This window comes from Cinclus cinclus, chromosome 3, assembly GCF_963662255.1.
Source record: "Cinclus cinclus chromosome 3, bCinCin1.1, whole genome shotgun sequence".
Lineage (NCBI taxonomy): Eukaryota > Metazoa > Chordata > Aves > Passeriformes > Cinclidae > Cinclus > Cinclus cinclus.
This window is the reverse complement of record NC_085048.1, coordinates 614020-627851: the sequence shown is the minus strand read 5'-3', so window position 1 is coordinate 627851 and position 13832 is coordinate 614020. Positions and strand designations below refer to the sequence as shown.

Below are 13832 nucleotides of genomic sequence, written 5' to 3'. Positions count from 1 at the left end.
TTCCTCAGTCCCTGCTGGGATCATGGCCAGCAGTGGTTCCTCAGTCCCTGCTCAGATCATGGCCAGCAGTGGTTCCTCAGTCCCTGCTCAGATCATGGCCAGCAGTGGTTCCTCAGTCCCTGCTGGGATCATGGCCAGCAGTGGTTCCTCAGTCCCTGCTCAGTTCATGACCAGCAGTGGTTCCTCAGTCCCTGCTGGGATCATGGCCAGCAGTGGTTCCTCAGTCCCTGCTCAGATCATGACCAGCAGTGGTTCCTCAGTCCCTGCTGGGATCATGGCCAGCAGTGGTTCCTCAGTCCCTGCTGTCCCTCAGCTCCTGGCAGGGCCTCCTGGAGTGTGCCTGCATGGCCGTGGTTCCTGCAGCCATGAATATTGATGGCCCAAACTCACAAAACTTGCAAGGCAGGGAATGCCCAGGGGGATCTGGGCCTGCAGCCCTGTGTGAGTTTGTTTGTGGTATTTGCTCCTTCTTGGGGCCACATTGGCTTATCCCAAACATCTGCTGTGATCCCAATGCTGGGGACGTTCCCTGGGTGCAGCAGGGAGTGGAATCTCACCTCAGATCCAAGAGCTCTTTGTTTCACTGGAAGAACCCCCCTTGTAGTCCTACAGAGCACCACAGTTTTTATGAGAATATTGACCCAGGTTATAGGATTAGGATTTGAAGAGTTATGTCCCATCTACTGACAGTTCAGAAAAAAGTTGTTGTTTTTTATTGAAATCTAGAATGTTCAGGATAAATTCACTACAGCAATTTTTGTTCCTTTCTTAGTACAATTCATAGTACTTTTTCTGTCATGAATCTCAAATTTACACCTTATTTTGCCCAGAAAAGCTGTGCCTGGAAGTGTCCAAGGCCTGCCTGGATGAAGCTTGGTTTAGGTTGGGTATCAGGGAAGGGTTCTTTCCCCACTCAGAGGGTGCTGGGCACTGCCCAGGCTCCCCAGGGAACAGGCACAGCCCCAGAGCTCCAGGGGAGTTTGGATAATGCTGCCAGGGATGCACAGGGTGGAACTGTTGGGGGTCTGTGTGTTGGACTGGATGATCCCTGTGGGTCCCTTCCAGTTCAGGATATTCCATGACTCCTGTTGCTAAAGCAGTGCTAAAGCTTATTATCACCTTTGCAAAGATGGGATTTATTGGTAATAAAGAATTCCTAAAGGAACAAATGTTTTCACTGCTGAGTACATTTCAAGGCACGAAGGGAGCCACAGCCACAGGAATGTTCTGTGTGCATTTCCCAAGAGACAAGTTGTGTGGGAAGCCTTTGGTGAAGAGAGAATTTGGGGAAGATTTTGGGGATTTTTGTTGTTCCCTGATGCTCTAATGACACCCTGTGGGCTTTTTCCTGTACTGCTGTAGCTGCACAAACAGCCAAGAATTCCACTTTTTTCCTCCCCAGTGGCTCTTCACTTCTGTCCCTACGTTTTTCTCAGTGGCTTTTCCTTCAGGGTGTACCTCAGTCTTTAATTCAGCAAGGGAACCCTGTCACTGATGTGGCTGCCCCTGGATCCCTGGCAGTGCCCAAGGCCAGGTTGGACATTGGGGCTGGAGCAGCCTGGGACAGTGGGAGGTGTCCCTGCCATGGCAGGGGTAGGATGGGGTGGGATTTGAGGTCCCTTCCCACCCAAACCATTCCAGGATCCTGTGCTTCTATGAGAACAGCAGTCAGTGCTCTGCCAAGCTGAGATCACACTGAACCTCGGATGAAAACAGGTTGAAATTTATTGGGAATATTTTCCCAAATGACAGCAGCGGCATCAGCAGCAGAGTGAATCCTAGAGATCTGATCATTCCTCCAGCTCAGCAGGGCTGCCAGACCCAGCAGAGCTTCAGGGGAAGGTGAGGCAGTGCAGAAGCACAGCCTGACAGCTCCACTGGGAAACGAGGCTCATGTGCTGCCAGGGAACTGTGTGTGCAATGAGGGGAAGCTTTGAAGGAATAGCAAACTCACAAGGGTGGGAAAAAGAGAGCAGTGTCCTTCCCAGGAACAGCCCCAGGACTGCCAGGGGCTGCTCAAGGCCTCTGAGTGCTCCAGACCCAGCAGTGCTTCAAGTGCTGGGGAAAGAAATTCAACTGAATGGAGGCCTCCAGGGTGGGTATTTCTCAGGGAATCATAGAGACATGGAATGACACAGAACCATGGAATAGTTGGGGTGGGAAGGGACCTTAAATCCCACCCAGTGCCAGCCCTGCCATGGCAGGGACACCTCCCACTGTCCCAGGTTGCTCCAGCCCCAATGTCCAGCCTGGCCTTGGGCACTGCCAGGGATGCAGGGGCAGCCACAGCTGCTCTGGGAATTCCACCCTGTGGAATTCCAGGGCCTGCCCACCCTGCCAGGGAACCATTTCCTCGTATCTGGATTATTTACTACCTGAGTAATTGCAGCCTCTCTGCTTGGGTGTCCACTGGAATGTTTTCTGCTGGGAAGAGCACGTGGCAGCCTCCTGTGAGCTGGCAGGAGAGGGAGCTGGGCCAGAAGCAATGAACTGAGCTGAGCTGGGCTGGGAAGGATGAACTGAGCTGAGCTGATCTGGGTTGGGAGTGATGAACTTAACTGAGCTGAACTGGGAATGATGAACTGAGCTGAACTGAGCCTGGAGTGATGAGCTGAGCTGAACTGAGCTGAGCTGGGAGTGATGAACTGAGCTGAGCTGAACTGAGCTGAGCTGGGCCTGGAGTGATGAGCTGAGCTGAACTGAGCCTGGAGCCATGAACTGAGCTGAACTGAGCTGAGCTGGGAGTGATGAACTGAGCTGAGCTGAACTGAGCTGGGCTGGGAGCGATGAACTGAGCTGAGCTGAACTGAGCTGAGCTGGGCCTGGAGTGATGAGCTGAGCTGAACTGAGCTGGGCTGGGAGCGATGAACTGAGCTGAGCTGAACTGAGCTGAGCTGAGCCTGGAGTGATGAGCTGAGCTGAACTGAGCTGAACTGGGAGCGATGAACTGAGCTGAGCTGAGCTGAACTGAGCTGAGCTGGGCCTGGAGTGATGAGCTGAGCTGAACTGAGCTGAACCGAGCTGGGAGTGATGAACTGAGCTGAGCAGCCTGGCAGCTCTGGTGATCCCAGCCCACCCCAGCCCCAAGGGACTGGGCACAATTTGCAGTGTAGGAAAAGCCATCCATGGACTTCCTGTTCCCCTGGGAAACCCGTGGAGCCTGGCCTTGAATGCTGCCCTTGCTCTCACTGTGCACAGTGAGGGTGGACAGGAAAACTCCTGAAATCCAGCTGCAAGGAATGACCCACCCACCAGCACGTCCTGGTCTCCGGTTGCAGAAATCCCCAGCTGGTGCTCCGTGCATCACTTCCCAGCAAAAGGGAAGTGGAGTCTGCCTTCCTCTGTGGCAGGAGCAGGGTGATCTCACTGTTGTCGTGTCTGCCACCTCAGGGCAGGAGGGAAAGGCCACACCCGATCGCGGGGCTCCGGGAGCTCCAGGGGCTACTGCACTTCCCAGGACAGGTGAGACCAGCAGCTCTGGGATGTGTCACACCTGAGTGCTGGAACCCAGCCAGGCAGTGCGAGCTGTGGGAGCTCACCGGGGCCATCCCATTCCCCTACTGGGATCACCTTTGGGTGCAGTTCTTTCCCTTTCCCTTCCCTTTCCTTTTCCCTTCCCTTCCCGGCATTCCGAGCCATTCTCCCATCCCCCCCGTGCTCCTCCCTGAGCCTTTTCCCATCACTGGGGTGTTTGATTGCTCCCATCCCTGAGTGCACTGAGTCATGATTTCATCGTGGAGCCACGTCTGCAGCAGCACAACCCCAGCGTGAATACAGAACAGCAGCTGGAAAGATTGATTTGAGGGCAGAAATTGGGATTTCTGTGTATGTCACACTGAGGGGGAGTCCCCACACATCTGCTGGGGGAAGGACACTGTGTTCATCTGCTGCCCTTCCCGATGGGAATCATCAATGCCCGACTCTTAATTAGGTCACAGTCAATCCCATGACTTTTGCGAAGACCCTGGACGCTGGGAACAGACAAAAGCACGGGAAGCTGGACCACCCCCACTGAAGGGAAGACAAATCCCCTCGGAGGGAGCAGATGTCCTCGGGTTGTCATTGGCACAACAGCCTGGACTTGGGGAATTTCCCTTTTCCCATTCATTGCTGTTTGTTGTTGTTCCACACTGCCGAATTTATCTTCAATTATTTATGTATGGCTTTATCCCCACAGCACTGACCTGGCAGAGGCACCTCCTTTGGCAGCAAGTGCCACCTTCCAGTGCTCTCCTGCTGTCCCTGGAACTGTGGCCTTCCTTCCCTGTGTTTTCCTGGCTTCACATTCCACTCCTCCTGTGCCCCAGGCTGTGTCACCAGAAAACCTGGAAGCACAGAATTGATCAGGCATTAAATATGTCATTTATTAAATATGTCATTTATGCTTTAACAACACATCTGGCCGGGAGCACGAGCAGATTCTGGGCTGAGTCTGTGCTTGGAGCACCTTGGGACAGTGAAAAGTGTCCCTGGTGCTTGGCAAGCTGTCAGAAGCACACATTTAACTACAACAACTCTCCCTGTATTTTTTAATTGCATTGGTCAAATGCATATTAATGAATATTATATATATTTAAATAATATTTTGCAAAAGCCTAAACTATAATATATATTTTTCACACAAAGATAAATAATTTGTATAGGGCTTAGGGTATTAATTATGAAAGGCTGACAAATTATATCAAAGGTAGTTAAAAAGAGATTATAAACTGTACTGTATCAAAATAATTTACAAAATTATGAAAAAGCCAATAATAGCAAAAGACAGTAACTACATAGTTTTTAATAACAGAAATGAGACATTGAATTGCTCCACACAGGGTGCAACACAGAGGTTTCCACAACCCCAGCAGAGCAAGGAGCAAAAATTGCAACATTTATGCAGTAGTGTTTTCATAATGTTTTCACCTTTGTAATGCAGGGGCGCTGCCTAATGCTTATTTATGTAGCAATACTTATTTCTGTGCCTGCTAGCTTCTTTTGGGGGGCTCTGGGGAGGTGCCCCCGATCCATTTTAAACAAATTTCACCACGGTGGGGTTTATTGCCAAGCAAGACGTGGGTGCTGCCCTGGGCCATAGGTTGTGAACAAGTCATACCCACGTTTATATTTACACCGTGTGGGTCCAGGCAGGTGACAAGAGACACGGCCGGTGACACAGCAGGAGCTCTGATAATTGATCAAAGACTCAAGTTCATTGTAAAAGTATTGGGGTTTGTATAAACCAGAATACTAAGGTCTCAAGTGAAGCATGGACATTAGATAGAGGAAAATCTATGATCTAACAATTCTGTTTTAAATCTCCCCGTTATGAATATTCTGTTTTCTAAATAAATTGTATTTACTACCAGTTTGCAAAAGCAGACTTTCCGATACATTTTGCAAAATCAGATTTCCTGCCTTCCTTTGGTCAATGCTGCCTATCTACAAAGACCAGATTTCCTGACTTTTGCCGGTTTTCTACGGGACTGACTATTGCATAGCGACTTGACAGATGTTTGTTTATTCGAGCACCACCGCTTACCTGGCAAAGTTAAAGATTACAATGAGAGACCACGCTATAAGGGGCTGCAAACCAAGGTTTGATGGAGCGTGGAGTGGGCGGTGACCCCTCACATTCCCCAGCGCTGCTTGCTCCGTCTATATCAAATAAAGCAATCTAAATTTTGCTTAATATCGAGACTTTTTGTTTCTTATTTGTAACACCTTCGGTGTCACCGCGGAGCTGGCGGGCACCGGGCAGTCAGAGGGCGGCTGAGGCTGTGAGGGAGCTGCCGCCATCTTTCCCCCTCCGCCGGCCGAGGCAACCGCCAGCGAACGCGGAGGAGCGAGCGGAGGCTGCCAGCGGGAGAGGGAAGCTGCCGGCAGCGGGACACATCGCCCCCACGGCACTGCGGCATCCGCCGCCCGCACCCGCCCTCGCCGCCATCTTCGCTTCCCCTCAGGCGCCGCCGCCATCTTTGTTTGTCGCTCCGAGAGGCGGGAACGCGGCCTGGGGGAAGGTGGGCGTGGCTCCTCAGACCCCGCCCCCCCGCGCGCGGTGGGCGGGCCCGGCGGGCGGGGTCACATGACCGCGGCCCGTGCGCAGCCGGAGCCAACATGGCGGCGGCGGCGGGCGCAGGGGCCGCCGCTCTCGGCGCTGCCCGCCTTTAGGGGCCGCCGCCCCGGCCCCGCCGCCCCCGCGCCCGCCGGACACTCCCCCCAGAGCGCCCCGAGCCCCGCCGCGTCCGACATGAGGGAGAAGGGCCGCAGGAAGAAGGGCAGGACCTGGGCAGAGGCCGCCCGGACGGTGCGCGGGGGGGCCGCGGGGCGGGTCGGAGGCCGTGGGGCGGGTCGGGTCGGCTCGGGGCGCTCCCGGCCGGGCTCGGCTCAGCTCGGCTCGGCGGGGCGGGGGAACGGGACCTGCGGCGGGGCCCGCGCCCGCACAGCCCGGTGGGGGGGTGTTTTGACCTGTTCTCCCGTTGCTTTAATGCTTCCCGGCAGGAATTTCCCTGGGAAGCGGCGCGGGGGGAGGGACCGCCGTTTGGATTTGCTCTGGCGAGCGAGGGTGGGAGTCACATCCGCGAGCGAGTGACGGGCACGGGGCGGTTTCGGTGTTCGCGGTGCCTTCCGTGCGGCTCAGCTCGTTCGGGTGGGAGCTGCTGAGCTGCCCCCAGGTCAGGGCGAGCTGTAAATCCCAAGAAGTGAATTTTTATCGCTCGCTTTCCCAGCGTGGCGGGGTTTGTTGCCGTCCTGTCTCCCGGCTGGCCTCGGTGCTGTCCCTGCGTGCGGAGGGTGGAGAAAAAGGGAAGTTCGGAAATGGGACGGGAATGAGAGAGGGAGCTCCACAAGTGCGACCTGCGGGAGCTGAAACGCTGAGTTGTGAAAACTCAGCTCGCGCTTCCCAGATCGGGATAAATCCCCCTCACGGAGAGGGGGAGGAGCTGGGGCTCTGAGAGCCCTCCTGGAAGAGGGATCTGTTCGAACAAGACTTGAAAAGTCTGGCTGGGAAGCAAATGTAAATAGAAACCTGCGGCTGAGACTTGCAAGGGGTATTTTAATAAAGAAATTCACTTGGACCTTGTGTTTACAGCTTGGAAGGCATCAGAATAGCTGCTGTGTTCAGGAGATGCAGTGCAGTTGGAGATTTTGCTGGCTTGCAGGCAGACACTTTGGTGTTGCTCTATGTGTGTTTTTGAGTGTGATTTTTAACAGTTTCTTTTGAAAGAGCAGTGGCAGGATCTCCAGTGGAGGGTAGAGGTGGGATCAGCTCTTTTCCAGCCTCTGTGCACTGCTGTCCATCCACTGATCCCTTCCAGAATCCACTTAAGGGCTAAACCATGAATTCAGCAAAGCTGCACTGAGACCTCTCAGCACTGCGGGTTGCACCTTGCCCAGACCAGGGCACAGGCAGGCAGAAGGAGGAGAGGATGAGTAAACCCCTGCCAAAAGCCCAGCTCTGGCAAACCTGTGTGCTCAGCAGGAATGTTGAAGGACTCTGGGCAAACTCCATCTCCAATCTCCCTGAGGTTTCTCTGTGTTTTGGGGTTGAAATCGTGGCTCTGTTTCTTGTCCCAGGTCGTGTGCTGGGCTTGGCTCTCAGCTGCTTCTTGGGAAAATTGTGAAACTGTGCTGAGGAACATAAAAGCTATGAGGTGCCTTGTTCTGCTGCTTTTGGGAGGTGGCATGAAGCTGTCCCCAAGCACAGGAATCTCCCCTTTTGTCTCCAGGTGTCCCCTCCAGGTGTGGAGGTTCCCTCACTGAGCTCTGAGCTGGCCCTGGGGTGACCCCAAGAGTCACTGGGATGCAGGGGATGGGTCTGGGGCTCTGCTTGTCACAGGATCAGACTCCTCCAGCTTGGAAAAGCCCTCCCAGCCCATGGAATCCAAGCTGTGGCTGATCCCAGCTTGTCCCCAGCCCAGAGCACTCAGTGCCACATCCAGGAATTCCTTGCACACCTCCAGGGATGGGCACTGCAAAGCTCCCTGGGCAGCCCCTGCCAAGGCCTGAGCACCCTTTCCATGGAGAAATTCCTGCTGCTGTCCAAGCTGAGCCTGCCCTGGCCCAGCCTGAGGCCATTTCCCCTTGTCCTGTCCCTGTTCCCTGGAGCAGAGCCCGACCCCCCCTGGCTGTCCCCTCCTGTCAGGGAGTTGTGCAGAGCCACAAGATCCCCCCTGAGCCTCCTTTTCCCCAGGCTCAGCCCCTTTCCCAGCTCCCTCAGCCTCTCCTCACAAAACTGACTCTCCAGGCAGGCTTGTCCTGGGAACCTCCTTAGCTCCTAGCAGAGCAGCCTTGGGTCATCCCAGCTGGCTTTTCTGGGGCAAGTCTTTTCCCCCTCTGTCACCTCTGCAGTGGTGCTCACAGGTGGCTGAGGCAGCTAAACCAGAAAAAAAACATTGTTTTTTATAATTGATTTCTGTTGCTCATTTGTTCTTGTTCCACTTTAGTCCCCCTGGCCATGAGTTTGGGTTTGGGATTCCAGTTCTGGGAGGTGGTGGGCATGCAGGGAGGTGATTTATTCTTGACTTAACTGAGTCCGTTGGGGCAGCTCAGAGGTGAGAGATGGGAATGAGGCCATGCTGGCAGGACCTGGGGGAGCTGTAGAGATGAGGGAGTTCCAGCTTGGAGAGGTGTGGGGCTAGCAGCTGGGGCAGCAGAGCAGTGTGAGGTGAGGGAAGGGTCCCTGTGAGGGCAGGAAGTTGCTGTTGATAAACAACCTTTTCTCATTTCCTGTGCAGCTGCACAGAGCTGGGAGCCGCTGCCTGTGCTGGGAACAAGCATTGGGGTCCCTGCAGCTCCAAACCCACCTGCTGCAGGGGGGAAGCTGCTGCTGGGAGTGCAGGGGGTGAGCAGCACACAGGGTGTGTTCAGGCTGGCCCTGGCCTGTGCCACTGCTTGAGCTGCACTGGGAGCTGGTGCCAGGCTGGGGATGTGATCCTGCTTCCAGAGCTGTGCCAGGGGTGTGTGCACAGCCAGGGAGGGTAGCCCAGGGTTATCAGAGATCTGGAGCTGCTGCCTCTTCACCCAGTGCTGGCAGGGAGAGCAGGTCTGGGCTAGGACTGAGTCTGGGCTAGGACTGAGTGCAACAGCACTGTGTTGTGCTGTTGCATCCCACACCCCCAGTGTGGGCATCAGGAAAGGGGGGATTGTGCCCCGTGCTCAGGTGAGACCTCACCTGCAGAGCTGCCATGGATGCAACAGCAGCAGGAGCTGGAGCTGCTGGAGAGAGCCCAGAGGAGGCCCCGGAGCTGCTGCAGGGCTGGAGCCCCTCTGCTCTGGAGCCAGGCTGGGAGAGCTGGGGGTGCTCACCTGGAGAGGAGAAGGATCCAGGGAGAGCTCCGAGCCCCTGGCAGGGCCTGAAGGGGCTCCAGGAGAGCTGGAGAGGGACTGGGGACAAGGCATGGAGGGACAGGACACAGGGAATGGCTCCCACTGCCACAGGGCAGGGCTGGATGGGATACTGGGAATTAGGAATTGTTCCCTGGCAGGGTGGGCAGGCCCTGGAATTCCACAGGGTGGAATTCCCAGAGCGGCTGTGGCTGCCCCTGCATCCCTGGCAGTGCCCAAGGCCAGGCTGGACATTGGGGCTGGAGCAGCCTGGGACAGTGGGAGGTGTCCCTGCCATGGAACTGGAGGAACTGTAATGTTTTCCCCCCAGAGCATTCCATGATTCCTTGGTCACCACTGCAGTTTCCAGTGTCCCTGGTGTCCAGTGTCCAGTCCAGCTCTCCCAGGCCTGTGGTTGAACGTGCCCTGGCTTTCCACTGCTGACAGGAGCCAGAGAAACCAGAACTTCTGTGGGGTGTTCTGACTGCCCAGGTCCTGGTTGCTGCTTTTCCTCTCTCCCTGTTCATCTCAGTCCTCAGGATGCAGCTCAGAGGAGGGTGGGGCAGAGCCGAGTGTCCCTGCTCTGGTCTGGGGGCTCTTTGCTGGTGCCACAGGGTCCTGGCCCCATCCCATTCCTGTCTGGAAGCCCCAGCCAGGCTCTTGTGGAGGGAGGTGTAAGCTGTAATGGGCTGAGGCCGGAGGGATTTGGTGTTGGTTTTTCAGGGGAAGTCCCTGTGGGTGTCCTGAGGAAAGGGTTTCCTGCCGCAGCACCTGGCAGTGCCCAGGAGCTGGGGGTGTATGGGAGCTGGGCTTTGGAATTGCTCCTTGGCTGGGTCACTCAGGGACAAGGACTGAGGTGACCTGTTTGTGAGAGCAGTGTGCTTGGGAATGCCAGGATGGGCTGGGGAAAGGGACCCTAAACCTCACCCAGTGCCAGCCCTGCCATGGCAGGGACACCTCCCACTGTCCCAGGCTGCTCCAACCCCAATGTCCAGCCTGGCCTTGGGCACTGCCAGGGATGCAGGGGCAGCCACAGCTGCTCTGGGAATTCCACCCTGTGGAATTCCAGGGCCTGCCCACCCTGCCAGGGAACAATTCCTAATTCCCAGTATCCCATCCAGCCCTGCCCTGTGGCAGTGGGAGCCATTCCCTGTGTCCTGTCCCTCCATGCCTTGTCCCCAGTCTCTCTCCATCTTTCCTGTCAGCTCCTTCAGGCACTGGGAGGTCACAGTGAGGTCACCCAGAGCCTTCTCCAGGCTGAACAACCCCAATTCTCTCAGCCTTTCCTCACAGCAGAGCTGCTCCATCCCTCTGATCACCTGGTGCCTCCTCTGGGCTCTCTCCAGCACCTCACTCTCCTCCTTTTCCCATGGGCAAAGTCTGGAGGCTGCTGTGGAGCACAGCACGCTCTTCCTGGAGAACCTGGAATGGCTTTTTCGCTTCTCACTGAGGTGTTGAACAAAGTGGTGCTGCAGAAGATTCAGGGATTAATGCCAGCTTGTGGAATGAGGTGGTAGCTGGAGCTGGTAAAGGCTTCCTGGATTTTTTTTTTTTTTTTTTTTTTTTTTTGTGTAGGGGATTATTTGTTGCTCCGTTGGGCTTTTTGGTGGTGCTTTGTTTTGTTTTGAAGGCCCTGGGGATTATCACAGCTCCTTCCCTGATCTCAGGCCAAGACCAGGGACGAATTTCCAGGGCAGATGCAGAGCTGTGGTGAGGGTTGGTGTGTCACAAGTGTAATATGCCTTTGCAGAGGTTTCTGAAGGACAGAGACAGGGCAGGTGGTGGCCACAGCTCTGGGGACTGAGGCACTGTCTGGTGTCCTCCCAGCTCTGTGTCTGCTGGCTGGGAATTACCTTGGCACTGCTTCCAGGGAAACAGAGCAGGGCTTGGCAGAGCCTCTGTCACACAGTCATGGAGAAAGGCACTTTGCTTCACTCCTCACTCACACTGATCCCTGAGCAGCTGCAGCTCTTGGGTGTATTTATTTCTCAGGATATTTTTTTTTTCAAGTTTTTCCACAACAATTTCTGTTCTTGGGCACCTCCAGTGCTGGGGACAGCTCTGGGCCCCTCCTGACAGGAGAGCCCTGGAGGGGCTGGAGCGTGTCCAGGGAAGGGAACGGAGCTGGGGAAGGGGCTGGAGCCCCAGGAGAGGCTGAGGGAGCTGGGAAAGGGGCTGAGCCTGGGGAAAAGGAGGCTCAGGGGGGACCTTGTGGCTCTGCACAACTCCCTGACAGGAGGGGACAACCAGGGGGGGTCGGGCTCTGCTCCAGGGAACAGGGACAGGACAAGGGGAAATGGCCTCAGGCTGGGCCAGGGCAGGCTCAGCTTGGACAGCAGCAGGAATTTCTCCATGGAAAGGGTGCTCAGGCCTTGGCAGGGGCTGCCCAGGGAGCTTTGCAGTGCCCATCCCTGGAGGTGTCCCAGGAATTCCTGGATGTGGCACGGAGTGCTCTGGGCTGGGGACAAGGAGGGGATCAGGCACAGGTAGGGCTCCATGGACTTGGAAGGATTTTCCAGTCTCTGTGATCCTGGGATTCTGTGACTTCCCAGTAAAGCCAGGGGTTGTAGGTGCAAGCTCAGTTTGATCCTCTGGCACCTGCACTTCTGGTCCTTGAAGTCGTAGTGAGCTGAAATGTGCTTTAAGCTCATCCTGGGCATCTCTAACAGACAAATGAAGCCTTAGAAAAGGTTCCTGTGTGGAAGCAGAGCCTGTGAAGAATGAGGTGGAAGTGTAATCCCCTGTAATGGCTGGAGCAAACCAGCAGACTACAAAATCCTCCTTCCAGTCACAATAATCCAATTATTGGTCTGCCCTTTTAAACACTTAATTTCCAAGTTCCTTTGCTCCTGCTGGGAATTTTAACCTTTTGAAGGGCTCTTGAGTTGCTGCAGATGATGTCCCTGCAGCTGTGGGTTGCTCTGGCTGGAAGTCAGTGAAGTTCATTTCCTATCTTTGGGGCTGGCAGTGCAGTGCTGGCTCAGGTGGGGCTCATTTGATTGCCATTACAATTAGAATTACAATTAGCAGTACACCTCCTTTAAAAGGCACCCCGGTGCAGCCCCCATCCCGGAGCGTGGGTGCAGTTGGAAAAGCCTGGAATGTTGTTTGCTGGGCATAGCAGGGTGTGTGGGAGCCCAGGAGGAGGGAGCAGTGGCTGTGCCAGGTGGGCAAGCCCCAGACCTGCCCCCAGTGCCTCTCCCAGCACATCCCAGGTGGGAATGTGGGCACCTCTTCAGCACTGCTGTGTTCCAGGAGAAAATTCAGTGCTGATGGAGGATGCCAGATGCATTCTCTGAATTTCATGGGGTCGCACAACAGTTTGGGTTGGGAAGGACCTTACATCTGATCCCATCCCACCCCTGCCATGGCAGGGACACCTCCCACTGTCCCAGGTGCTCCAACCCCAATGTCCAGCCTGGCCTTGGGCACTGCCAGGGATGCAGGGGCAGCCACAGCTGCTCTGGGAATTCCATCCCAGCCCCTCCTCACCCTTACAGGGAGCAATTTCTGTCCTTGTTTAAAGCCATAAATGTGCTGTAGTGTGGATTTTACCACAGCTCAGCCACCCTTTTGCTTGTTGTGTCTCACTCATTTAATTTTAGCAGGAGGGGTTCCTGCAGACCTGGGGAGCTCCTCCCTGCCCAGGCTGTGCTCTCCTCGCACAGCTCAGAGCTGCACCTCTGCAAGGCTGGCTGAGCAGTTCAGGGCAAGGCTTTTGCAAGTGGGATGTTTGAGACCCAAAGCTGGATGTGAAATCCCTGGGTTGGTTTGGGTTGGGAGGGACTTTGGGATCACCCCCCTGCCCTGGCCTTTGCAGCACCTGGTCACTGCAGTGGCAGCACTTTGGTGTCTGAGAGAAATGGATCAGCTTCTAGGAAATGTCCTTAGATGTGCCCTCAGGAGAGGTTTTTTTTGCTTGGAAAAGAGGTAAATTCCAATTCCAGTGCGGCACAGGCTGAGATGTTGTGGATCACCCAGTGGGATTTGCTTGAGTGCAGATACAATAATGTAGGTGTGAGTTCATGGCCAGGCTCACCAGGACTGGCTGAGCACCATCCTGTGCTTCTGGGGTTCACTCACTGCTCCTCAGCACGTGGCAAACACACCAGAACCAGATGCTTGAGATTTACATTTGCTTTTTCTGTCACTGTCAGGTTTTCTGCTTCTCTGGGTCCGTTTGGGGGAGTAAGAATAGAGGCCCAGGAGCAGCTGGGACATTGAGTCCCATTCCTAAAACATGTCTCTAAAACATCTCTGCTGTCACCAGTGGGATGTTCTTGGGTGTGTGACCCAAATGCACGTCCCTGGGAGCAGCCTCAGTGGGACACAGTGACACATTCATCTCCAGGGGAATGGGAGGCTTGGAAAATTGTGCCCTTTGCTCACATTCTGTGGGTGCTCCAAAACTCTGCTTTGCAGGGGAGCAGAGCAGTGGTGCTGCTGTGGAGCTGAGGAGGGACGAAACTGGGGAGGAATAATAAGATCCCAGAATGGTTTGTGTTGGAAGGGACCTTAAAGCTCAT

General features: G+C 55.1%; 1 protein-coding gene across 2 annotated transcripts in view; it reads left to right on the top strand.

Annotated features, from left to right (window-relative positions):
• The first annotated feature begins 6177 nt into the window (after positions 1–6177).
• The window catches only part of ASXL2 (ASXL transcriptional regulator 2), a 70697-nt gene continuing 63042 nt past the window's right edge, over positions 6178–13832 (top strand). For both annotated transcript variants that reach the window (XM_062489564.1, XM_062489563.1), the window contains exon 1: positions 6178–6289. In XM_062489564.1, coding sequence (XP_062345548.1) covers positions 6233–6289 — 57 coding nt within the window. In that variant the 5' untranslated portion in view covers positions 6178–6232. The remainder of the gene's footprint in view (positions 6290–13832) is intronic.